This window comes from Oncorhynchus kisutch, linkage group LG1, assembly GCF_002021735.2.
Source record: "Oncorhynchus kisutch isolate 150728-3 linkage group LG1, Okis_V2, whole genome shotgun sequence".
Lineage (NCBI taxonomy): Eukaryota > Metazoa > Chordata > Actinopteri > Salmoniformes > Salmonidae > Oncorhynchus > Oncorhynchus kisutch.
The window spans coordinates 37,065,508-37,090,566 of NC_034174.2; the positions used below are offsets into that span (position 1 = coordinate 37,065,508).

Below are 25,059 nucleotides of genomic sequence, written 5' to 3' on the forward strand. Positions count from 1 at the left end.
TCTGGGAAATGATGTTTCATGAATTATTCCTTCGGACACTTAACAAAACAGAAAGCAAAAGTATGACTACAAGTCCCAACGTATGGTGAGTATTGCGTGTTATTTAAAGAAACTTCTCCAAACTTTAGACACTGCTGGAGGAAGTGCAATTTAAATTTAAATCAAGAACTATACACAAACATTATGACACACATTGTAAATCATGAGTATGCTGAAATGATAGCCTACATGTTTATGGTATAGAGTTGCAACCTTACAGTTATCAGCTGACTGATCACGTGACTGATAATGCGGAAGCATGGCTCTGTCCACAAACAAGTGGTCTTAAGCTGAATGGTGCAACAATGTTGTTTTATTGTGCGTTTTTATTATTTTCCCTGAATGTCAAAGATGATGTGCTGTGTGTTCAAAGCAAGCCAGAACTCTCCGTCGGCACAGAACATGAGACGATCGTTCCGCTGGCGGCAGAGAGCTCGAGCTGTGGTTGCCACAACCTGAAGAGAGAAGCAGTTGTGGATATCGAGAAGGAAAGCTCCATAATAACAGAAAACCCTTCGGTCAAGTACTCGAAAAAGTCAAATGAAAGGCATACAGACACTCAGACGAATGGAGAAGAAACTGATACTCGTAGTCAGGTATTATATCAAGCGTTCACATCGTTATAGAGATAACGTTAAATAGTAATGACCTCTTTATGTAGGCACTAACTCTACAATGGTTCTTTGGACAAAGCCTATGAGGAAATGACTGGCGTTTTTGTAGGGTTTTTGGATTAACGAAAATAAGGTCTGTAGTAAACACAGGGTTAGGAGATAATTTACATTTTGTTATATGAGAGTCTTCAACAGCTAATTTATATAGGTCATGTTTAACTGACTGATATTATCTCATAGAACAAAAAGTACAAGTTCTCCTATAAGAACTCTCGATCCAATGGCAAAATTTGTAGAATTGCTGCAAACTTGCTTTAAAACTGCAACATCATGGCAGAATGTGTTGAATTGCACGAAATTAACTCTAAATTCACCCCCCCCAAAACAAAAAAAAGATATCCGCTGTCAAGACTGGGGGGTGAATGTGGGTACGCAGACCCGCAAGCAACTCACCCCCACCAAAGCTGCCCATCCCTGTTCTAAATATGTCTGTGTAGGTGGTGTCTGTACATGGTTCTGGTGTCTATCATATGGTTCTAGAACAATTTCCGTTGTCTGTTGATGGTCCAGATGTGTCTGTTGATGGTCCAGATGTGCGTATGTTGTCTGTTGATGGCCCTGATGTGTGTATGTTGTCTGTTGATGGCCCTGATGTGTGTATGTTGTCTGTTGATGGCCCTGATGTGTGTATGTTGTCTGTTGATGGCCCTGATGTGTGTATGTTGTCTGTTGATGGCCCTGATGTGTGTATGTTGTCTGTTGATGGCCCTGATGTGTGTATGTTGTCTGTTGATGGCCCTGATGTGTGTATGTTGTCTGTTGATGGCCCTGATGTGTGTATGTTGTCTGTTGATGGCCCTGATGTGTGTATGTTGTCTGTTGATGGTCCGGGTCTGTTGATGGTCCTGGTGTGTGTCTGTTGATGGTCCTGATGTGTGTCTGTTGATGGTCCTGATGTGTGTCTGTTGATAGCCCTGATGTGTGTATGTTGTCTGTTGATGGTCCTGGTGTGTGTCTGTTGATGGTCCTGATGTGTGTCTGTTGATGGCCTTATGTGTGTCTGTTGTCTGTTGATGGTCCCGGTGCGTGTCTGTTGATGGTTCAGATGTGTGTCTGTTGATGGTTCAGATGTGTGTATGTTGATGGTTCAGATGTGTGTATGTTGATGGTCCTGGTGTGTGTCTGTTGATGGTCCTGATGTGTGTCTGTTGATAGCCCTGATGTGTGTATGTTGTCTGTTGATGGTCCTGGTGTGTGTCTGTTGATGGTCCTGATGTGTGTCTGTTGATGGCCTTATGTGTGTCTGTTGTCTGTTGATGGTCCCGGTGCGTGTCTGTTGATGGTTCAGATGTGTGTCTGTTGATGGTTCAGATGTGTGTATGTTGATGGTTCAGATGTGTGTATGTTGATGGTCCTGGTGTGTGTCTGTTGATGGTCCTGGTGTGTGTCTGTTGATGGTCCTGGTGTGTGTCTGTCGATGGTCCTGGTGTGTGTCTGTTGATGGTCCAGATGTGCATATGGTGTCGGCTGATGGCCCTGATGTGTGTATGTTGTCGGCTGATGGCCCCGATGTGTGTATGTTGTCTGTTGATGTCCCCGATGTGTGTATGTTGTCTGTTGATGGCCCTGATGTGTGTATGTTGTCTGTTGATGGCCCTGATGTGTGTATGTTGTCTGTTGATGGCCCTGGTGTGTGTATGTTGTCTGTTGATGGCCCTGATGTGTGTATGTTGTCTGTTGATGGCCCTGATGTGTGTATGTTGTCTGTTGATGGCCCTGATGTGTGTATGTTGTCTGTTGATGGCCCTGATGTGTGTATGTTGTTGTCTGATGGCCCTGATGTGTGTATGTTGTCTGTTGATGGTACTGGTGTGTGTCTGTTGTCTGTTGATGGTCCGGGTCTGTTGATGGTCCGGGTCTGTTGATGGTCCTGGTGTGTGTCTGTTGATGGTCCTGATGTGTGTCTGTTGATGGTCCTGATGTGTGTCTGTTGATAGCCCTGATGTGTGTATGTTGTCTGTTGATGGTCCTGGTGTGTGTCTGTTGATGGTCCTGATGTGTGTCTGTTGATGGCCTTATGTGTGTATGTTGTCTGTTGATGGCCCTGATGTGTGTATGTTGTCTGTTGATGGCCCTGATGTGTGTATGTTGTCTGTTGATGGCCCTGATGTGTGTATGTTGTCTGTTGATGGCCCTGATGTGTGTATGTTGTCTGTTGATGGCCCTGATGTGTGTATGTTGTCTGTTGATGGCCCTGATGTGTGTATGTTGTCTGTTGATGGCCCTGATGTGTGTATGTTGTCTGTTGATGGCCCTGATGTGTGTATGTTGTCTGTTGATGGCCCTGATGTGTGTATGTTGTCTGTTGATGGCCCTGATGTGTGTATGTTGGCTGTTGATGGTACTGGTGTGTGTCTGTTGGCTGTTGATGGTCCGGGTCTGTTGATGGTCCTGGTGTGTGTCTGTTGATGGTCCTGATGTGTGTCTGTTGATAGCCCTGATGTGTGTATGTTGTCTGTTGATGTCCCTGATGTGTGTATGTTGTCTGTTGATGTCCCTGGTGTGTGTCTGTTGTCTGTTGATGGTCCTGGTGTGTGTCTGTTGATGGTCCTGGTGTGTGTCTGTTGATGGTCCTGGTGTGTGTCTGTCGATGGTCCTGGTGTGTGTCTGTTGATGGTCCAGATGTGCATATGGTGTCGGCTGATGGCCCTGATGTGTGTATGTTGTCGCCTGATGGCCCCGATGTGTGTATGTTGTCTGTTGATGTCCCCGATGTGTGTATGTTGTCTGTTGATGTCCCCGATGTGTGTATGTTGTCTGTTGATGTCCCCGATGTGTGTATGTTGTCTGTTGATGGCCCTGATGTGTGTCTGTTGGCTGTTGATGGTCCTGGTGTGTGTCTGTTGATGGTCCTGGTGTGTGTCTGTTGTCTGTTGATGGTCCCGGTGCGTGTCTGTTGATGGTTCAGATGTGTGTATGTTGATGGTTCAGATGTGTGTATGTTGATGGTCCTGGTGTGTGTCTGTTGATGGTCCTGGTGTGTGTCTGTTGATGGTCCTGGTGTGTGTCTGTCGATGGTCCTGGTGTGTGTCTGTTGATGGTCCAGATGTGCATATGGTGTCGGCTGATGGCCCTGATGTGTGTATGTTGTCGGCTGATGGCCCCGATGTGTGTATGTTGTCTGTTGATGTCCCCGATGTGTGTATGTTGTCTGTTGATGGCCCTGATGTGTGTATGTTGTCTGTTGATGGCCCTGATGTGTGTATGTTGTCTGTTGATGGCCCTGATGTGTGTATGTTGTCTGTTGATGGCCCTGATGTGTGTATGTTGTCTGTTGATGGCCCTGATGTGTGTATGTTGTCTGTTGATGGCCCTGATGTGTGTATGTTGTCTGTTGATGGTACTGGTGTGTGTCTGTTGTCTGTTGATGGTCCGGGTCTGTTGATGGTCCTGGTGTGTGTCTGTTGATGGTCCTGATGTGTGTCTGTTGATGGTCCTGATGTGTGTCTGTTGATAGCCCTGATGTGTGTATGTTGTCTGTTGATGGTCCTGGTGTGTGTCTGTTGATGGTCCTGATGTGTGTCTGTTGATGGCCTTATGTGTGTATGTTGTCTGTTGATGGCCCTGATGTGTGTATGTTGTCTGTTGATGGCCCTGATGTGTGTATGTTGTCTGTTGATGGCCCTGATGTGTGTATGTTGTCTGTTGATGGCCCTGATGTGTGTATGTTGTCTGTTGATGGCCCTGATGTGTGTATGTTGTCTGTTGATGGCCCTGATGTGTGTATGTTGTCTGTTGATGGCCCTGATGTGTGTATGTTGTCTGTTGATGGCCCTGATGTGTGTATGTTGTCTGTTGATGGCCCTGATGTGTGTATGTTGTCTGTTGATGGCCCTGGTGTGTGTATGTTGTCTGTTGATGGCCCTGATGTGTGTATGTTGGCTGTTGATGGTACTGGTGTGTGTCTGTTGATGGTCATGGTCTGTTGATGGTCCTGGTGTGTCTGTTGATGGTCCTGATGTGTGTCTGTTGATGGTCATGGTCTGTTGATGGTCCTGGTGTGTCTGTTGATGGTCCTGATGTGTGTCTGTTGATAGCCCTGATGTGTGTATGTTGTCTGTTGATGTCCCTGATGTGTGTATGTTGTCTGTTGATGTCCCTGGTGTGTGTCTGTTGTCTGTTGATGGTTCAGATGTGTGTCTGTTGATGGTCCTGGTGTGTGTCTGTTGATGGTCCTGGTGTGTGTCTGTCGATGGTCCTGGTGTGTGTCTGTTGATGGTCCAGATGTGCATATGGTGTCGGCTGATGGCCCTGATGTGTGTATGTTGTCGCCTGATGGCCCCGATGTGTGTATGTTGTCTGTTGATGTCCCCGATGTGTGTATGTTGTCTGTTGATGTCCCCGATGTGTGTATGTTGTCTGTCGATGTCCCCGATGTGTGTATGTTGTCTGTTGATGTCCCCGATGTGTGTATGTTGTCTGTTGATGGCCCTGATGTGTGTCTGTTGGCTGTTGATGGTCCTGGTGTGTGTCTGTTGATGGTCCTGGTGTGTGTCTGTTGTCTGTTGATGGTCCCGGTGCGTGTCTGTTGATGGTTCAGATGTGTGTCTGTTGATGGTCCTGGTGTGTGTCTGTTGATGGCCCTGGTGTGTGTCTGTTGATGGTCCTGGTGTGTGTCTGTCGATGGTCCTGGTGTGTGTCTGTTGATGGTCCAGATGTGCATATGGTGTCGGCTGATGGCCCTGATGTGTGTATGTTGTCGGCTGATGGCCCCGATGTGTGTATGTTGTCTGTTGATGTCCCCGATGTGTGTATGTTGTCTGTTGATGTCCCCGATGTGTGTATGTTGTTTGTTGATGGCCCTGATGTGTGTCTGTTGGCTGTTGATGGTCCTGGTGTGTGTCTGTTGATGGTCCTGGTGTGTGTCTGTTGTCTGTTGATGGTCCCGGTGCGTGTCTATTGATGGTTCAGATGTGTGTCTGTTGATGGTCCTGGTGTGTGTCTGTTGATGGTTCAAATGTGTGTGTGTTGATGGTCCTTTTATTTTATTTTTATTTTACCTTTATTTAACCAGGTAGGCAAGTTGAGAACAAGTTTTCATTTACAATTGCGACCTGGCCAAGATATAGCAAAGCAGTTCGACAGATACAACGACACAGAGTTACACATGGAGTAAAACAGACATACAGTCAATAATACAGTATAAACAAGTCTATATACAATGTGAGAAAATGAGAAAATGAGGTGGGAAGGGAGGTAAAGGCAAAAAGGCCATGGTGGCAAAGTAAATACAATATAGCAAGTAAAACACTGGAATGGTAGTTTTGCAATGGAAGAATGTGCAAAATAGAAATAAAAATAATGGGGTGCAAAGGAACTAAATAAATAAATAAATAAAATTAAATACAGTTGGGAAAGAGGTAGTTGTTTGGGCTAAATTATAGGTGGGCTATGTACAGGTGCAGTAATCTGTGAGCTGCTCTGACAGTTGGTGCTTAAAGCTAGGGAGGGAGATAAGTGTTTCCAGTATCAGAGATTTTTGTAGTTCGTTCCAGTCATTGGCAGCAGAGAACTGGAAGGAGAGGCGGCCAAAGAAAGAATTGGTTCTGGGGGTGACTAGAGAGATATACCTGCTGGAGCGTGTGCCACAGGTGGGAGATGCTATGGTGACCAGCGAGCTGAGATAAGGGGGGACTTTGCCTAGCAGGGTCTTGTAGATGACATGGAGCCAGTGGGTTTGGCGACGAGTATGAAGCGAGGGCCAGCCAACGAGAACGTACAGGTCGCAATGGTGGGTAGTATATGGGGCTTTGGTGACAAAACGGATTGCACTGTGATAGACTGCATCCAATTTGTTGAGTAGGGTATAGGAGGCTATTTTGTAAATGACATCGCCAAAGTCGAGGATTGGTAGGATGGTCAGTTTTACAAGGGTATGTTTGGCAGCATGAGTGAAGGATGCTTTGTTGCGAAATAGGAAGCCAATTCTAGATTTAACTTTGGATTGGAGATGTTTGATATGGGTCTGGAAGGAGAGTTTACAGCCTTTTTTTTTTATTTCACCTTTATTTAACCAGGTAGGCTAGTTGAGAACAAGTTCTCATTTGCAACTGCGACCTGGCCAAGATAAAGCATAGCAGTGTGAGCATACAACAAAGAGTTACACATGGAGTAAACAATTAACAAGTCAATAACACAGTAGAAAACGAAGGGGGGGTCTATATACAATGTGTGCAAAAGGCATGAGGAGGTAGGCAAATAATTACAATTTTGCAGATTAACACTGGAGTGATAAAAGATCAGATGGTCATGTACAGGTAGAGATATTGGTGTGCAGAAGAGCAGAAAAGTAAATAAATAGAAACAGTACGGGGATGAGGTAGGTGAAAAGGGTGGGCTATTTACCAATAGACTATGTACAGCTGCAGCGATCGGTTAGCTGCTCAGATAGCTGATGTTTGAAGTTGGTGAGGGAGATAAAAGTCTCCAACTTCAGCGATTTTTGCAATTCGTTCCAGTCACAGGCAGCAGAGTACTGGAACGAAAGGCGGCCAAATGAGGTGTTGGCTTTAGGGATGATCAGTGAGATACACCTGCTGGAGCGCGTGCTACGGATGGGTGTTGCCATCGTGACCAGTGAGCTGAGATAAGGCGGAGCTTTACCTAGCATAGACTTGTAGATGACCTGGAGCCAGTGGGTCTGGCGACGAATATGTAGCGAGGGCCAGCCGACTATAGCATACAAGTCGCAGTGGTGGGTAGTATAAGGTGCTTTAGTGACAAAACGGATGGCACTGTGATAGACTGCATCCAGTTTGCTGAGTAGAGTGTTGGAAGCCATTTTGTAGATGACATCGCCGAAGTCGAGGATCGGTAGGATAGTCAGTTTTACTAGGGTAAGCTTGGCGGCTTGAGTGAAGGAGGCTTTGTTGCGGAATAGAAAGCCGACTCTTGATTTGATTTTCGATTGGAGATGTTTGATATGAGTCTGGAAGGAGAGTTTGCAGTCTAGCCAGACACCTAGGTACTTATAGACGTCCACATATTCTAGGTCGGAACCATCCAGGGTGGTGATGCTAGTCGGGCATGCAGGTGCAGGCAGCGACCGGTTGAAAAGCATGCATTTGGTTTTACTAGCGTTTAAGAGCAGTTGGAGGCCACGGAAGGAGTGTTGTATGGCATTGAAGCTTGTTTGGAGGTTAGATAGCACAGTGTCCAAAGACGGGCCGAAAGTATATAGAATGGTGTCGTCTGCGTAGAGGTGGATCAGGGAATCGCCCGCAGCAAGAGCAACATCATTGATATACACAGAGAAAAGAGTCGGCCCGAGAATTGAACCCTGTGGCACCCCCATAGAGACTGCCAGAGGACCGGACAGCATGCCCTCCGATTTGACACACTGAACTCTGTCTGCAAAGTAATTGGTGAACCAGGCAAGGCAGTCATCCGAAAAACCGAGGCTACTGAGTCTGCCGATAAGAATATGGTGATTGACAGAGTCGAAAGCCTTGGCGAGGTCGATGAAGACGGCTGCACAGTACTGTCTTTTATCGATGGCGGTTATGATGTCGTTTAGTACCTTGAGTGTGGCTGAGGTGCACCCATGACCGGCTCGGAAACCAGATTGCACAGCGGAGAAGGTACGGTGGGATTCGAGATGGTCAGTGACCTGTTTGTTGACTTGGCTTTCGAAGACCTTAGATAGGCAGGGCAGGATGGATATAGGTCTGTAACAGTTTGGGTCCAGGGTGTCTCCCCCTTTGAAGAGGGGGATGACTGCGGCAGCTTTCCAATCCTTGGGGATCTCAGACGAGATGAAAGAGAGGTTGAACAGGCTGGTAATAGGGGTTGCGACAATGGTGGCAGATAGTTTCAGAAATAGAGGGTCCAGATTGTCAAGCCCAGCTGATTTGTACGGGTCCAGGTTTTGCAGCTCTTTCAGAACATCTGCTATCTGGATTTGGGTAAAGGAGAACCTGGAGAGGCTTGGGCGAGGAGCTGCGGGGGGGGCGGAGCTGTTGGCCGAGGTTGAAGTAGCCAGGCGGAAGGCATGGCCAGCCGTTGAGAAATGCTTATTGAAGTTTTCGATAATCATGGATTTATCAGTGGTGACCGTGTTACCTAGCCTCAGTGCAGTGGGCAGCTGGGAGGAGGTGCTCTTGTTCTCCATGGACTTCACAGTGTCCCAGAACTTTTTGGAGTTGGAGCTACAGGATGCAAACTTCTGCCTGAAGAAGCTGGCCTTAGCTTTCCTGACTGACTGCGTGTATTGGTTCCGGACTTCCCTGAACAGTTGCATATCACGGGGACTATTCGATGCTATTGCAGTCCGCCACAGGATGTTTTTGTGCTGGTCGAGGGCAGTCAGGTCTGGGGTGAACCAAGGGCTGTATCTGTTCTTAGTTCTGCATTTTTTGAACGGAGCATGCTTATCTAAAATGGTGAGGAAGTTACTTTTAAAGAATGACCAGGCATCCTCAACTGACGGGATGAGGTCAATGTCCTTCCAGGATACCCGGGCCAGGTCGATTAGAAAGGCCTGCTCACAGAAGTGTTTTAGGGAGCGTTTGACAGTGATGAGGGGTGGTCGTTTGACTGCGGCTCCGTAGCGGATACAGGCAATGAGGCAGTGATCGCTGAGATCCTGGTTGAAGACAGCGGAGGTGTATTTGGAGGGCCAGTTGGTCAGGATGACGTCTATGAGGGTGCCCTTGTTTACAGAGTTAGGGTTGTACCTGGTGGGTTCCTTGATGATTTGTGTGAGATTGAGGGCATCTAGCTTAGATTGTAGGACTGGCGGGGTGTTAAGCATATCCCAGTTTAGGTCACCTAACAGAACAAACTCTGAAGCTAGATGGGGGGCGATCAATTCACAAATGGTGTCCAGGGCACAGCTGGGAGCTGAGGGGGGTCGGTAGCAGGCGGCAACCGTGAGAGACTTATTTCTGGAGAGAGTAATTTTCAAAATTAGTAGTTCGAACTGTTTGGGTATGGACCTGGAAAGTATGACATTACTTTGCAGGCCATCTCTGCAGTAAACTGCAACTCCTCCCCCTTTGGCAGTTCTATCTTGACGGAAGATGTTATAGTTGGGTATGGAAATCTCTGAATTTTTGGTGGCCTTCCTGAGCCAGGATTCAGACACAGCAAGGACATCAGGGTTAGCAGAGTGTGCTAAAGCAGTGAGTAAGACAAACTTAGGGAGGAGGCTTCTGATGTTGACATGCATGAAACCAAGGCTTTTTCGAACACAGAAGTCAACAAATGAGGGTGCCTGGGGACATGCAGGGCCTGGGTTTACCTCCACATCACCCGCGGAACAGAGAAGGAGTAGTATGAGGGTGCGGCTAAAGGCTATCAAAACTGGTCGCCTAGAGCGTTGGGGACAGAGAATAAGAGGAGCAGGTTTCTGGGCATGGTAGAATATATTCAGGGCATAATGCGCAGACAGGGGTATGGTGGGGTGCGGGTACAGCGGAGGTAAGCCCAGGCACTGGGTGATGATGAGAGAGGTTGTATCTCTGGACATGCTGGTAGTAATGGGTGAGGTCACCGCATGTGTGGGAGGTGGGACAAAGGAGTTATCAGGGGTATGAAGAGTGGAACTAGGGGCTCCATTGTGAACTAAAACAATGATAACTAACCTGAACAACAGTATACAAGGCATATTGACATTTGAGAGAGACATACAGCGAGGCATACAGTAATCACAGGTGTTGAATTGGGAAAGCTAGCTAAAACAGTAGGTGAGACAACAGCTAATCAGCTAGCACAACAACAGCAGGTAAAATGGCGTAGACTAGGCAACGGGGCCAACAGATAAAACAAACAAGCAGAATGGAGTACCGTGATTTATGGACAGTCCAGCGTGCATCAGCTATGTAGCCAAGAGATCAGTGTCCAGGGGGCAGCGGTGGATGGGGAAGGGAAGCTGGACTGGCGAGTGTTATCCAGGTTAAAAAAAACGAACAATGACTAAATAGCTTGTAGCTAGTTAGCTGGTTAGCTTCTGGAGGTTCTTGAGTGTGTTCTAAAAATAAATAAAAAATAATAGCGATTCCGTATCACATTGGGTGAGGCAGGTTTCCGGAAGGTATAAACAAATTAAAAGTCAAAAGAGATAGAAAGTAACTATGGGTCCGGTGGGCGTTTGGGACGCGGCGATTCAGGCGGTTAGCAGGCCTGTGCTAACAAGCTAACAGTTTGTAGGCCCGGGCTAGACAAGGTAGCAGTTAGCGGACCGGAGCTGGACAAGCTAGCAGTTAGCAGGCCGAATTAGCAAGCAGGGAGATAGCGAGGGCTAGAGAGTTAGCCTTTGGGGGACGTCGCGATGGGGTGAGTCTGTTTATTCCTCTTCATGCGGTGACATCGATAGACCGGTCGTGGGCCCGGGTATTGTAGCTCAGGAGTATGCTACGGTGGTAGCGCAGGCCGGGCTAGCTTCAAGCTAAGTGGGTGGAAACGCTAGCCAGGGGTAATCGTCCAGGGTTGCGTTTTAGCTAGATAGCTAGTTGTGAAGATCCAGCGTATTTGGAAGCTTAGGTTTAGCAAAATGTTTTTAAAAAGGGATAGCTATGTAAAAAACGAAAAATATGTAAAAAAACGAAAAATAAACAAAATATAAACAAAATATACAGGGACACGACACGACAGGACGACTTACTGCTACGCCATCTTGGATCTTGGATAGACACCTAAGTATTTGTAGTTGTCCACGTATTCTAAGTCAGAGCCGTCCAGAGTAGTGATGTTGGACAGGCGGGTAGGTGCAGGTAGCGATCGGTTGAAGAGCATGCATTTAGTTTTACTTGTATTTAAGAGCAATTGGAGGCCACGGAAGGAGAGTTGTATGGCATTGAAGCTTGCCTGGAGGGTTGTTAACACAGTGTCCAAAGAAGGGCCGGAAGTATACAGAATGGTGTCGTCTGCGTAGAGGTGGATCAGAGACTCACCAGCAGCAAGAGCGACCTCATTGATGTATACAGAGAAGAGAGTCGGTCCAAGAATTGAACCCTGTGGCATCCTGGTGTGTGTCTGTTGATGGTCCTGATGTGTGTCTGTTGATTGTCCTGGTGTGGGTCTGTTGATGGTCCAGATGTGTGTCTGTTGATGGTCCTGATGTGTGCATGTTGTCTGTTGATGGTCCTGATGTGTATCTGTTGTCTGTTGATGGTCCTGATGTGTGTATGTTGATGGTCCAGATGTGTGTATGTTGTCTGTTGATGGCCCTGATGTGTGTATGTTGTCTGTTGATGGCCCTGATGTGTATCTGTTGTCTGTTGATGGTCCTTGTGTGTGTCTGTTGATGGTCCTGGTGTGTGCCTGTTGATGGTCCTGGTGTGTGCCTGTTGATGGTCCTGGTGTGTGCCTGTTGATGGTCCTGATGTGTCTGTTCTTTGTAGATGTCTGTTGTCTGATGGCCCTGTTGTGGTCCTGTAGATGGTCCTGATCCCAGGAGGGGTGTTCCTGATGGGTACAGACAGTCCTGGCATCCCCCAGGACGGGGAGGGTCCCCAGAGAAGGGTGCACCTGGACCATTTCTACATGGATGCTCATGAGGTCAGCAACCGCCACTTCCAGAGCTTCATCAATGCCACGGGCTACATCACTGAGGTAGGTTTTTTAAATGTAACTGACTTTATTGAGATTAGTCTTATTGATATCAAGTGTCTCTTTTTCTCAATGGAGACCTGCTGGTCAAAGACCGAAGTAGTGTCAGCAGTGTTACAAATGAATTACAAACATGAAAACATATATTGCTTCACATATGTGGAATTGTGGTTTACTATGAGACAGCCATGCTGACAGATGTCACTCTATAGAAGTGATTGCTCCCTTCTCTGATTTATTGTTCTAAGATGCTGTCACTTCTCTCTCCCCATTCTGTGTTCCTACAGGCAGAGAGGTTTGGAGATTCGTTTGTGTTCGAGGGGGTGTTGAGTGAGGAGGTCAAAAGCCAGATATCCCAGGCAGTAAGTACCCTTCAGAGCAAAAAAGATAGGAAGATACATTTAATTCTCCCAAGGCAAGGGATATGTATTGTGCATCCATCATGCTGATGAAATGAAGTGACGGCTGCATTCAATGTTCGATTGTAAACTTCTTTTAGTGTTGTTTACATCTAACCTAGGTGCTAGCGTGACTGTTTCTGCATTCAACAATGCCTCTTCCTAGACAAAAGCGATACAGGAGTTGGCTAAAGAAAATACGGGCGTCCAGGCTAGTATAGCCTACTTCTTGTTTTCATAGCTGTTTCAGTCCTGCACACACAGGGCCCTAACTTGAGTTCCATCTGCATTACTACCAATTTTTTTGCATCAATGAGCATGTGTCTAAAGGTAGTCTACGGCCCATGGAGAGGCAATGTTGTGGTTTCTCATTCTGTCATCTGATGACATTCCACTAGACCCCCATTTTATCAGTCTCCTTTGATTATGCTTTGAAGCCTGTATAGAGAGGTGACTGCCCTCTGGTTTAATTATTGAGCAGATTTCACTCCGCTCCACAGAAGACAGCCAAGTAATTCTCCCTGGGGTAGTACAGGTCATTTAGGCTGTTTAGTGGAACTCTCTCAACATGGAGTATACGAGAGGGAATCAGTATGATTGGTCCTCAGATCCTCAAAAGGTTTTACAGCTGCACCATCGAGAGGATCCTAACGGGTTGCATCACTACCTGGTATGGCAACTGCTCAGCCTCCGACACTACAGAGGCACTACAGAGGGTAGTGCGTACGGCCCAGTACATCACCGGGGCCAAGCTTCCTGCCATCCAGGACCTCTATACCAGGTGGTGTCAGAGGAAGGCCCAGAAATTGTCAGACTCCAGCCACCATAGTCATAGACTGTTCTCTATGCTACCATACGGCAAGCTGTACCAGAGTGCCAAGTCTGGGTCCAAGAGGCTTCTAAACAAGAGTCACATGTTTTTGAAGGCTGTTGACACCTTTTTCCAGTCAAGACACCAACATCTTACACCCCTGTATATAGACCCCTATTATTATTTACTGCTTTAATTATTTGTATTTTCTTAAAACTGCATTGTTGGTTAAGGGCTTGTAAGTAAGCATTTCATTGTTGTATTCGGCGCATGTGAGAAATAACATTTTATTTGAAAAATGCCAGTAACTGTTAAAGGTTCACACACATACACACACACATCGTACTGACACAGTACTGGAATTCAATGTCATCAAATTAGATTACAGTATGATTTCAACATAGCCAGAATTCAATGTCATCAAATTAGATTACAGTATGATTTCAACATAGCCAACTGTAAACATGATATGTCTTTACAAACAACTTCCTATGCGCACAAGTCTTACTCTGAAAACTGGAAGTTAATTATGGTTGTCCTCATGGGATGGAGGATATTGGGGCACACACATTAGCATGTAATCAGTCACAGATGGATGTCCTCACTGGTTAACATGGTGATTGAGAGAGCAAGGTTACTACTTCACACGCTTTGTTTTCCTTCTGGAACTTGGACTGCTGTTTGAACTTCCTGCTTTTTTCTCTGTATCTTTTACCTCAGTATTACTATACAGATCCCTGTGCATTAGGTTGGATTCAATTATTTATTCCATTTTTTATTCAAACCTGTTGTGATGTACTCCCAAAGCTGAGTTGTTTAGTGTGACTGACACATTGGCTTAGGAAAGCACATATGTTTTTGAAGGCTGTTGACACCTTTTTCCAGTCAAGACACCAAAATCTTACACTGTTATTTTTAGTTGTGTAAAAAACACTGTTTTGTTTGGGAGTCAAATGAAGAAAACAAACACCCCTGTATGATGGCAGAGCTTTACAATGCAGAGCAACAGCCACAGAGCAGGCCAAAGTGGCACCTGCCTGGTGTCCTTTAAGTATCCATTTTCTGGTGTGTTGTAGTGGGTTAACATTTCACACACACAATGTCGATTCAAACTTTCTATTTCTCTGAAAAGGGAGAGGGGGGAGTGAGGGAGAGGGGAGAGTGAGGGAGTGAAAGAGATTTATGTTATGTGTAGACTGTTGGTGGACTATAGACATGGGGTGCAGATTCAGTTGAAGCGGGGACTGGGAGAGGAGAGTGTTTTAGAGGTGGCGAAAGAGTGTGTAAACACTGCTTGCTTAGGAATGTAGTACTACTCCCCCTTCACACTCAACTACAGTGCCTTGCGAAAGTATTCGGCCCCCTTGAACTTTGCGACCTTTTGCCATATTTCAGGCTTCAAACATAAAGATATAAAACTGTATTTTTTGTGAAGAATCAACAACAAGTGGGACACAATCATGAAGTGGAACGACATTTATTGGATATTTCAAACTTTTTTAACAAATCAAAAATTATTCAGCCCCTTTACTTTCAGTGCAGCAAACTCTCTCCAGAAGTTCAGTGAGGATCTCTAAATGATCCAATGTTGACCTAAATGACTAATGATGATAAATACAATCCACCTGTGTGTAATCAAGTCTCCGTATAAATGCACCTGCACTGTGATAGTCTCAGAGGTCCGTTAAAAGCGCAGAGAGCATCATGAAGAACAAGGAACACACCAGGCAGGTCCGAGATACTGTTGTGAAGAAGTTTAAAGCCGGATTTGGAAACAAAAAGATTTCCCAAGCTTTAAACATCCCAAGGAGCACTGTGCAAGCGATTATATTGAAATGGAAGGAGTATCAGACCACTGCAAATCTACCAAGACCTGGCCGTCCCTCTAACCTTTCAGCTCATACAAGGAGAAGACTGATCAGAGATGCAGCCAAGAGGCCCATGATCACTCTGGATGAACTGCAGAGATCTACAGCTGAGGTGGGAGACTGTCCATAGGACAACAATCAGTCGTATATTGCACAAATCTGGCCTTTATGGAAGAGTGGCAAGAACAAAGCCATTTCTTAAAGATATCCATAAAAAGTGTTGATTAAAGTTTGCCACAAGCCACCTGGGAGACACACCAAACATGTGGAAGAAGGTGCTCTGGTCAGATGAAACCAAAATTGAACTTTTTGGCAACAATGCAAAACGTTATGTTTGGCGTAAAAGCAACACAGCTCATAACCCTGAACACAACATCCCCACTGTCAAACATGGTGGTGGCAGCATCATGGTTTGGGCCTGCTTTTCTTCAGCAGGGACAGGGAAGATGGTTAAAATTGATGGGAAGATGGATGGAGCCAAATACAGGACCATTCTGGAAGAAAACCTGATGGAGTCTGCAAAAGACCTGAGACTGGGACGGAGATTTGTCTTCCAACAAGACAATGATCCAAAACATAAAGCAAAATCTACAATGGAATGGTTCAAAAATAAACATATCCAGGTGTTAGAATGGCCAAGTCAAAGTCCAGACCTGAATCCAATCGAGAGTCTGTGGAAAGAACTGAAAACTGCTGTTCACAAATGCTCTCCATCCAACCTCACTGAGCTCGAGCTGTTTTGCAAGGAGGAATGGGAAAACATTTCAGTCTCTCGATGTGCAAAACTGATAGAGACATACCCCAAGCGACTTACAGCTGTAATCGCAGCAAAAGGTGGCGCTACAAAGTATTAACTTAAGGGGGCTGAATAATTTTGCACGCCCAATTTTTCAGTTTTTGATTTGTTAAAAATGTTTGAAATATCCAATTAATGTCATTCCACTTCATGATTGTGTCCCACTTGTTGTTGATTCTTCACAAAAAAAGTTTTTACAGTTTTATATCTTTATGTTTGAAGCCTGAAATGTGGCAAAAAGTCGCGAAGTTCAAGGGGGCCAAATACTTTCGCAAGGCACTGTATTAGACTGTGTGTTTGTGCATTTTTGTTTGTGTGTGCGCCAGTGCACACTCGGCCTGACCACCATGACATCAGTTCCTGATAAGTTGTGTTCTGTCTACCTGTGTGACATAGCAGCTGTTGTGACTTCCTGGTTGTCAGGTGGCTGCTGCCCCCTGGTGGTTGCCTGTCAGAGGAGCAGACTGGAGGCACCCTGAGGGCCCCGACTCCAGCATCACAGACAGGTAGGTGTTACATCGCTATACTGGCTCATTCTAATGAGATCCAGTGTCTACCAGTATCTGTATGTCACAGATGGGTAGAGGTTTGTTGATAAACTGATGGTTCTTATGACTCAGGTTGAAGTTGTGTGTTTGGTTCCTGCTTGAGCCAAATGTACAAAGTATACAGTATGTGTTGCTATACTACTAAATTACCATCTATTATGATATTATTAACCATAACCTGGTTGTGCTAGCAGGCTGGACCACCCTGTGCTGCATGTGTCATGGCAGGACGCTGTGGCCTACTGCTCCTGGGCCCACAAGAGACTCCCCACAGAGGCTGAGTGGGAGTACGCCTGCAGAGGGGGCCTACAGGAGAGGTAGTGTAATGTGTGTGTGAGGTAACAACCCCACTACTAATATATATAGATTAAGTATATTTAAGCAGTACAGCATAAGGCCTGAGGGGGTGTGGTGTATGGCCAATATACCACGACTAAAGGCTGTTCTTACTCATGGCGCAACACGTAGTGCCTGGATACAGCTATGAGTCATGGTATATTGGCCATATACCACAAAACCCTGAGGTGCCTTATTGCTATTATAAAATAGTTACCAATGTAATTTTTTAAATGTTTACTTTTATTTAAGTAGGCAAGTCAGTTAAGAACAAATTATTATTTTCAATGACGGCCTAGGAACAGTGGGTTAACTGCCTTGTTCAGGGGCAGAGCGACAGATTTTTACCTTGTCAGCTAGGGGATTCGATCTAGCAACCTTTCGGTCACTAGTCCAACGCTCTAACCACTAGGTTACCTGCCGCCCCACTAATTAAAACAGTAAAAATATTTGTTTTGTCACACGTGGTATACAATCAGGTATACCACAGTTTTCAGCCAATCTGTATTTAGGGCTCAAACCACACAGATTATAATATGTTATATGCCATTATTCCTACAGTACACCTTTTAATCCTTGCACAGTTCTAGTAGTGCCTATCTTTATCCACTGCCCTGATCCTATGTTCCTGTATTTTAGACTTTACCCGTGGGGGAACAAACTGAAACCTAAAGGACAGAACTACGCCAACCTCTGGCAGGGAAAGTTCCCCACACACAACTCAGAAGAGGACGGGTACACTAAAACCTCACCAGTAAGAGATGGGGAGAGACAGTTACTGAGAGAGAGAGAGACCGAGACAGAGAATGAGAAAGAATGAGACTTAATTACAGTATGTAAAATTGACTGAAAGACTATGACTTGACTAAAAGACTGTGAAAACAAAGTGCTCAGGGGAGTCTGTTTACTCCCATGTTAGGGAGGCAGGGTGGCCCTTACCCACAATCCATTGTGATGAAACAGGAAGTTGATCTCTGATTCAGCCACTGATTACCAACAGGAACTGTGTGTCATTGGAGATTAGAGGGATAATCAAGTTAAGAATGTCACAACACCAGCGGCTCAGCTGCTCTAGATCACATGAATAACATTGAGAACATTCATGAATTGCATAGTAATAGTGAAATTATACAATTTGATATGATTTGTCTCACTTCAATGGCTGCTGAGATTTATCAGCTCCATTCTTTTACAGGTCTTTCAGGGTTACACTTTCTATGATGTATACATTACCGTTAAAAACGTAGAAATGTCCTTGTTTTTGAAAGAAAATAACATTTTTTGTCCATTAAAATAACATCAAATTGATCAGAAATACAGTGTAGACATTGTTACTGTTGTAAATGACTATTGTAGCTGGAAATGGCTGATTTTCTTTTTAGGGAATATCTACATAGGCATACAGAGGCCCATTATCAACAACCATCACCCCTGTGTTCCAATGCCACGTTGTGTTAGCTAATCCAAGTTTATCATTTTAAAAGGCTAATTGATCATTAGAAAACCCTTTTGCAATTATGTTAGCAGAGCTGAAAACTGTCGTTCTGATTAAAGAAGGCAATAAAACTGGCCTTTAGACTAGTTGAGTATCTGGAGCATCAGCATTTGTGGGTTCGATTAAGGGCTCTCTGTACGCCTATGTAGATATTTCATTTAAAAAATCTGCCGTTTCCAGCTAGAATAGTCATTTACAACATTAACAATGTCTACACTGTATTTTTGATAAATTCAGATTTGATTTGTTTTGCTTTTCTTTAAAAAATAAGGACATTTCTTAGTGACCCCAAACTTTTGAACGGTAGTGTATATTCTGTATATACGCACTGTTTTAAAACATGCAAAAAAAACATACTGTGATGCATGTCTGGAGAAGTGTTTTATTCTAAAATGTGATGTTTAATTATCAGTTTATAGCTCTTTTTAATATGCTTCCCATGCAACAGTTGCAACGCTATTTCAATCATTTGGGACACCTTATTGGTGTAGAATGTGAAAGTATCTTTCTCATATCTTTCTATGTCTGCAGGTGAAGTCATTTCCTGCAAATGGCTATGGCCTGTACAACATGGTAGGGAATGCATGGGAGTGGACATCTGACTGGTGGACTGTACACCACACCACAGATGAACGGCACAACCCGGTAATACACACACACTTTTTATGTCACATCTGTGAGGATTTCTTCTTGATGTTTTGATATTTTCTCTCCTCCCTTTTGCAGGCAGGTCCACCATCAGGCACAGACCGAGTGAAGAAAGGAGGCTCCTACATGTGCCATAAGGTAACCTTTATGCAATTACTATTTCTATGGCCACAAGCACTGTTCATCACACAAACTGTTCACACCCCTTTTGATGGCGGAGAGAACATTTAGCAGGTTTAAAGCTCATTTTCTTGCAATTCTATACATTTTCCCATGTCTAATGTGTATTCATGTGATATTTGAGTGACTCAAACATAACAAAATCTATGGGCTCAAAAACATTAGCTGACATGGGCTAGTTGATTTGTACATTTCTGACAAGTTATACATTTTTCTCGAAGGTATCCAATGACTGACATGACAAGAGGAAAACTAATGGTGCACTAACCAATTTCAAAATTGCAACTACAGAAGTCAAACACACACCTACATACCAGAGCCTAGCCGGTCTCTGAAAAAAGCAGTGGTTCCCAAACTGTGAGGCGTGCCCCCCTTGCCGACCCCTCGCATCTCCCACAGTTTGGGAACCACTGCTTTAGCCTAGTGCAATCGAGTACAGTGGGATACAACCATCAAAGCTCTGCAGATTTTGCTGCAAAGAGACCGAATCGTTAAATAATTTGTTTTGGTACTTTCAATATGTAGCTTGTTTTTGGTTGCAGGTTAAGGAATGGCTGAAGAATTACAACATTTATCTAGAGTTAACTCTTCAAATAGCACTGCTGGGTGATTTTAAAAAGTCATAGTCAATCGATCAATAATATAATAATACTCATATAAAAAATGTTTCTTTAATGTACAATATGTAAAAACTATGAGAATAGAAAGGTTGTGAAATATCGAAGCTTAGTTGAAAAACATATGGCAAATTGAAATCAAAACTAGATGGTCTTCAGAGATGGGAGTGGGAATGGGAATTACATTACTGTTGTAAAATATACTGTGTCCGTAAAATGTATATAGTATAATCTGGAAGTAGAAGCCTAAGTGTTGTTCATTTGTTTACTCCAATTAGGGGAGGGGTGGTAGGGTTAAGGGAAATTATAAAGAAAATATATACAAAAAAAAGTTAATATTTACAAAAAAATGTATGGGAGATTGGAAATGATGCAGACAATTACATTGATGGAAACCATCATCTATTTGCAATATTAAAGCTGATCTACCCACACACAAAAAAGTTCAGTGGGCCTTTCTGTATGGAGGGGTGTGTTGTCTGTGTGTGGGTGGTTCAGAGACCGGCTCTGGTGTGTAGGTGTGTGTTTGACTTCTATGCCCATGTAGAATAGCCTGACTCGGCTACCACAACTAGAGAGAGAGCCTTTCAGCTTGAATTACACAACGTACTGTTGTAATTCGTAACAAAAGGGAGCTGTATACAATCTCCACCCGCTTAACAGCAAAGGGGGGAATGATTTAAGGGGAAAAACATACTTCTACTTTTCCTGGTACAGTTGCTAGGTGATCCTCTGGGAGGCCCAATATGCTGTCTTCCACAGTAAACTGAGCTATTAGCCCCGCCTCCTCTGGTTGCCTTGATGTTGCGATTGACAGCATGCAAAATGATTCCCAAGCACCAACCTGGGTTTGTTTCAATCTGAGGGGGTCATGTGAAGGAGGAAAGGACTTCAATCTAACGGGCTTTGTGATTGTAAAACAAACGTTGGCCCTGTTTAAATACTTCAAAATACAGTACCAGTCAAAAGTTTGGACACACCTTCTCATTCAAAGGTTTTTCTTAATTTTGACTATTTTCTACATTGTATAATAACAGTGAAGACATCAAAACTATGAAATAGCACATATGGAATCATGTAGTAACAAAAAAAGTGCTAAACAAATCTAAATATATTTTATAATTTAGATTCTTTAAACAGCCACCCTTTGCCTTGATGACAGCTTTGCACACTCTTGGCATTCTCTCAACCAGCTTCACCTGGAATGTTTTTCCAACAGTCTTGAAGGAGTTCCCACATATGCTGGGCACTTGTTGGCTGCTTTTTCTTTACTCTGCCGGTCCAACTCATCCCAAACCATCTCAATTGGGTTGAGGTTGGGTGATTGTGGAGTCCAGGTCATCTGATGCAGCACTCCATCACTCTCCTTCTTAGTCAAATAGCCCTTACACAGCCTGGAGGTGTGTTGGGACATTGTCCTGTTGAAAAACAAATGATAGTCCCACCAAGTGCAAACAATATGGTATGGCGTATCGCTGCAGAGTGCTGTGGTAGCCATGCTGGTTAAGTGTGCCTTGAATTCTAAATAAATCACAGACCATGCCACCAGCAAAGCACCATCACACTTCCTCCTCCATGCTTCAAAGAGATCATCCGTTCACCTACTCTGCGTCTCACAAAGACACGGTGGTTGGAACCAAAAATCTCAAATATGGACTCATCAGACCAAAGGACAAATTTCCACTGGTCTAATGTCCATTGCTCGTGTTTCTTGGCCCAAGCAAGTCTCTTCTTCTTATTGCTGTCCTTTAGTAGTGGTTTCTTTGCAGCAATTCAACCATGGAAGACCTGATTCACGCAGTCTTGAGATGTGTCTGTTACTTGAACTCTGTTAAGCATTTATTTGGGTTGCAATTTCTGAGGCTGGCATCTCTAATGGACTTATTCTCTGCAGCAGAGCTAACTCTGGGTCTTCCTTTCCTGTGGCGGTCCTCATGAGAGCCCGTTTCATCATAGCGCTTGATGTTTTTTTGCGACTGCACTTGAAGAAACTTTCAAAGTTCTTGACATTTTCCAGATTGACTGACCTTCATGTCTTAAAGTAATGGGGGACTGTCGTTTCTCTTTGCTTATTTGAGCTGTTCTTAAATACCACCCCTACCTTGTCACAACACAACTGATTGGGTCAAACGCAATAAATTCTTGACGCACCCATCCCGTTAGTGGGATCATTTTCTTCAACATCTGCTGAATTGCAGAGCACCAAATTCAAATTAAATTACTAAAAATATAAATTTTTCATGAAATCACAAGTGCAATATAGCAAAACACAGCTTAGCTTGTTGTTAATCAACCTGGCGTTTCAGATTTCAAAAAAGCTTTTCGGTGAAAGCATACCAAGCGTTTATGTAAGGACATCTCTCTCAGCAGACAAAACATTACAAACAGCTAGCAGCAAAGTAGATTGGTCACGAAAGTCAGAAAAGCAATAAAATGAATCGCTTACCTTTGATGATCTTCGGATGTTTGCACTCACGAGACTCCCAGTTACACAATAAATGTTCCTTGATCCATAAAGATTATTTTTATATCCAAAATACCTCCATTTGGTTGGCGCGTTATGTTCAGAAATCTACAGGCTCGAGCGGTCACGACGAGGCAGACGAAAATTCCAAATAGTATCCGTAAAGTTCGTAGAAACATGTCAAAAAATTTTTATAATCAATCCTCAGGTTGTTTTTACAATATATAATCGATAATATTTCAACGGAACTGTATCTTCTTCAATAGGAGAGAGAGGGAAAATGTCTACTCCACTCTGTTGGCGCATGCAAAATGCTGCTGGCACCCAGCTATGCACTGACGCGATGTGATCTTTCGCGCTCATTTTTCAAAATAAAAGCCTGAAACTATGTCTAAAGACTGTTCACACCACGTGGAAGCCATAGGAAAAGGAATCTGTTTGATATCCCTTTAAATGTAATGAAGGCATGCAATGGAACAGAGAGCTTTCTGGAAAAACAGCATTTTCCTCAGGTTTTCGCCTGCAATATAAGTTCTGTTATACTCACATACAATATTTTGACAGTTTGGGAAACTTTTGAGTGTTTTCTATCCTAATCTGACAATTATATGCATATTCTAGATTCTGGGCCTGAGAAATAGGCAGTTTCATTTGGGTACGTTTTTCATCCAAACATCAAAATACTGCCCCCTACACTCAACAAGTTAAGAAGGGAAGAAAATCCACAAATTAACTTTTAACAAGGCACACCTGTAAATTGAAATACATTCCAGATAACTATCTCATGAAACTGGTTGAGAGAATGCTAAGTGTACGCAAAGCTGTCATCAAGGCAAAGGGTGGCTACTTTGAAGAATCTCAAATGTAAAATATATTTTGATTTGTGTAGCATTTTTTTGGTTACTACATGATTCCATATGAGTTATTTCATAGTTATGATTTCTTCACTATTATTCTACAATGTAGAAAATAGTAAAAAATTAAATAAAAACTCTCGAATGGGTAGGTGTGTCCAAACTTTTGATTGCTTTCAGTCTAATGCACATTGCTACCAATCTAATGTACATTGACGTATGATTTTCTGTTTTTCTCCCTCTATCTCTATACCACTCCAGTCATACTGTTACAGGTACAGGTGTGCAGCACGGAGTCAGAACACCCCTGACAGCTCTGCCTCTAACCTAGGGTTCCGCTGTGTCTCCCAGGAGCAGCCGTAACCTTTCACCCTTGACCCTGACATGGGTAGTCTGACTTTTCCTTTTTTGTACCATTCCCCATTGGCTCTCGTCTAGGGTACTAACTCTGCCTACCCTGCCCGCCAGGTGAAACAAGTCAAGTGCACCTCTTCATACAGCCAGTGATGTCAGTGTTGTTCATGAAATGCAGGATTACCGCGTGACGTGGAGATTTATGTAATATATTTTCTTGTAAAATATTTTAAAAATGTCTATGTGAATGAATAAATATTCAAAGGGAACATGTGTGAGGTGACTTTGTTTTGGAATGAAGACATTTCACAGAATGATTTAGTAGAACTCTTATTATGTAAAATTTTGCCAAGTCTCCTGTTCTTGCTATGAAATAAAGACAAAAACTCACATATTTCCTATGCTCTTTATATCCAATGAACAGAATATCTGGTACAATTATAAATTAAATGAACCAAATGCATTTAAGATTATTTGTCAAAATTCCCAATATTACCTATAAATTGCCATCACCTATTGTGAAAATACACTGTTGTTTATTATGCTCTCATTACGTAGTCACTCTGTTAGACAGTAGAAGTTTGCCACTACAGTGCCTTGCGAAAGTATTCGGCCCCCTTGAACTTTGCGACCTTTTGCCACATTTCAGGCTTCAAACATAAAGATATAAAACTGTATTTTTTTGTGAAGAATCAACAACAAGTGGGACACAATCATGAAGTGGAACGACATTTATTGGATATTTCAAACTTTTTTAACAAATCAAAAACTGAAAAATTGGGCGTGCAAAATTATTCAGCCCCCTTAAGTTAATACTTTGTAGCGCCACCTTTTGCTGCGATTACAGCTGTAAGTCGCTTGGGGTATGTCTCTATCAGTTTTGCACATCGAGAGACTGACATTTTTTCCCATTCCTCCTTGCAAAACAGCTTGAGCTCAGTGAGATTGGATGGAGAGCATTTGTGAACAGCAGTTTTCAGTTCTTTCCACAGATTCTCGATTGGATTCAGGTCTGGACTTTGACTTGGCCATTCTAACACCTAGATATGTTTATTTTTGAACCATTCCATTGTAGATTTTGCTTTATGTTTTGGATCATTGTCTTGTTGGAAGACAAATCTCTGTCCCAGTCTCAGGTCTTTTGCAGACTCCATCAGGTTTTCTTCCAGAATGGTCCTGTATTTGGCTCCATCCATCTTCCCATCAATTTTAACCATCTTCCCTGTCCCTGCTGAAGAAAAGCAGGCCCAAACCATGATGATGCCACCACCATGTTTGACAGTGGGGATGTTGTGTTCAGGGTGATGAGCTGTGTTGCTTTTACACCAAACATAACATTTTGCATTGTTGCCAAAAAGTTCAATTTTGGTTTCATCTGACCAGAGCACCTTCTTCCACATGTTTGGTGTGTCTCCCAGGTGGCTTGT

The 25,059-nt window shown here is 43.8% G+C and overlaps 1 protein-coding gene across 2 annotated transcripts; it reads left to right on the forward strand.

The window, feature by feature from the left end:
- The first annotated feature begins 261 nt into the window (after positions 1-261).
- Positions 262-24,024, forward strand: sumf1 (sulfatase modifying factor 1). Of its 2 annotated transcripts, none has more exons than XM_020488873.2 (9): positions 262-635; positions 12,093-12,266; positions 12,551-12,625; positions 16,560-16,642; positions 16,876-17,001; positions 17,660-17,774; positions 19,047-19,160; positions 19,242-19,301; positions 23,540-24,024. In XM_020488873.2, exons 1-9 carry the CDS (start codon positions 345-347, stop codon positions 23,639-23,641), a joined length of 1,140 nt encoding a protein of 379 aa, XP_020344462.1. In that variant the 5' UTR covers positions 262-344; the 3' UTR covers positions 23,642-24,024. The 2 variants fall into 2 exon arrangements, with proteins under 2 accessions (XP_020344462.1, XP_020344467.1); XM_020488878.2 differs by having other exon boundaries at positions 263-635; positions 16,879-17,001.
- The last annotated feature ends 1,035 nt before the right edge of the window (positions 24,025-25,059 follow it).

What these genes read in the sequence shown, in the direction of transcription:
- sumf1 (XM_020488873.2), top strand. Translation starts at nt 345, where the DNA reads ATGTTGTTTTATTGTGCGTTTTTATTATTTTCCCTGAATGTCAAAGAT. An exon ending in CCACGGGCTACATCACTGAG is followed by an intron (nt 12,267 to 12,550) that starts GTAGGTTTTTTA and finishes GTGTTCCTACAG; the next exon opens with GCAGAGAGGTTTGGAGATTC. An exon ending in GCTCCTACATGTGCCATAAG is followed by an intron (nt 19,302 to 23,539) that starts GTAACCTTTATG and finishes ATACCACTCCAG; the next exon opens with TCATACTGTTACAGGTACAG.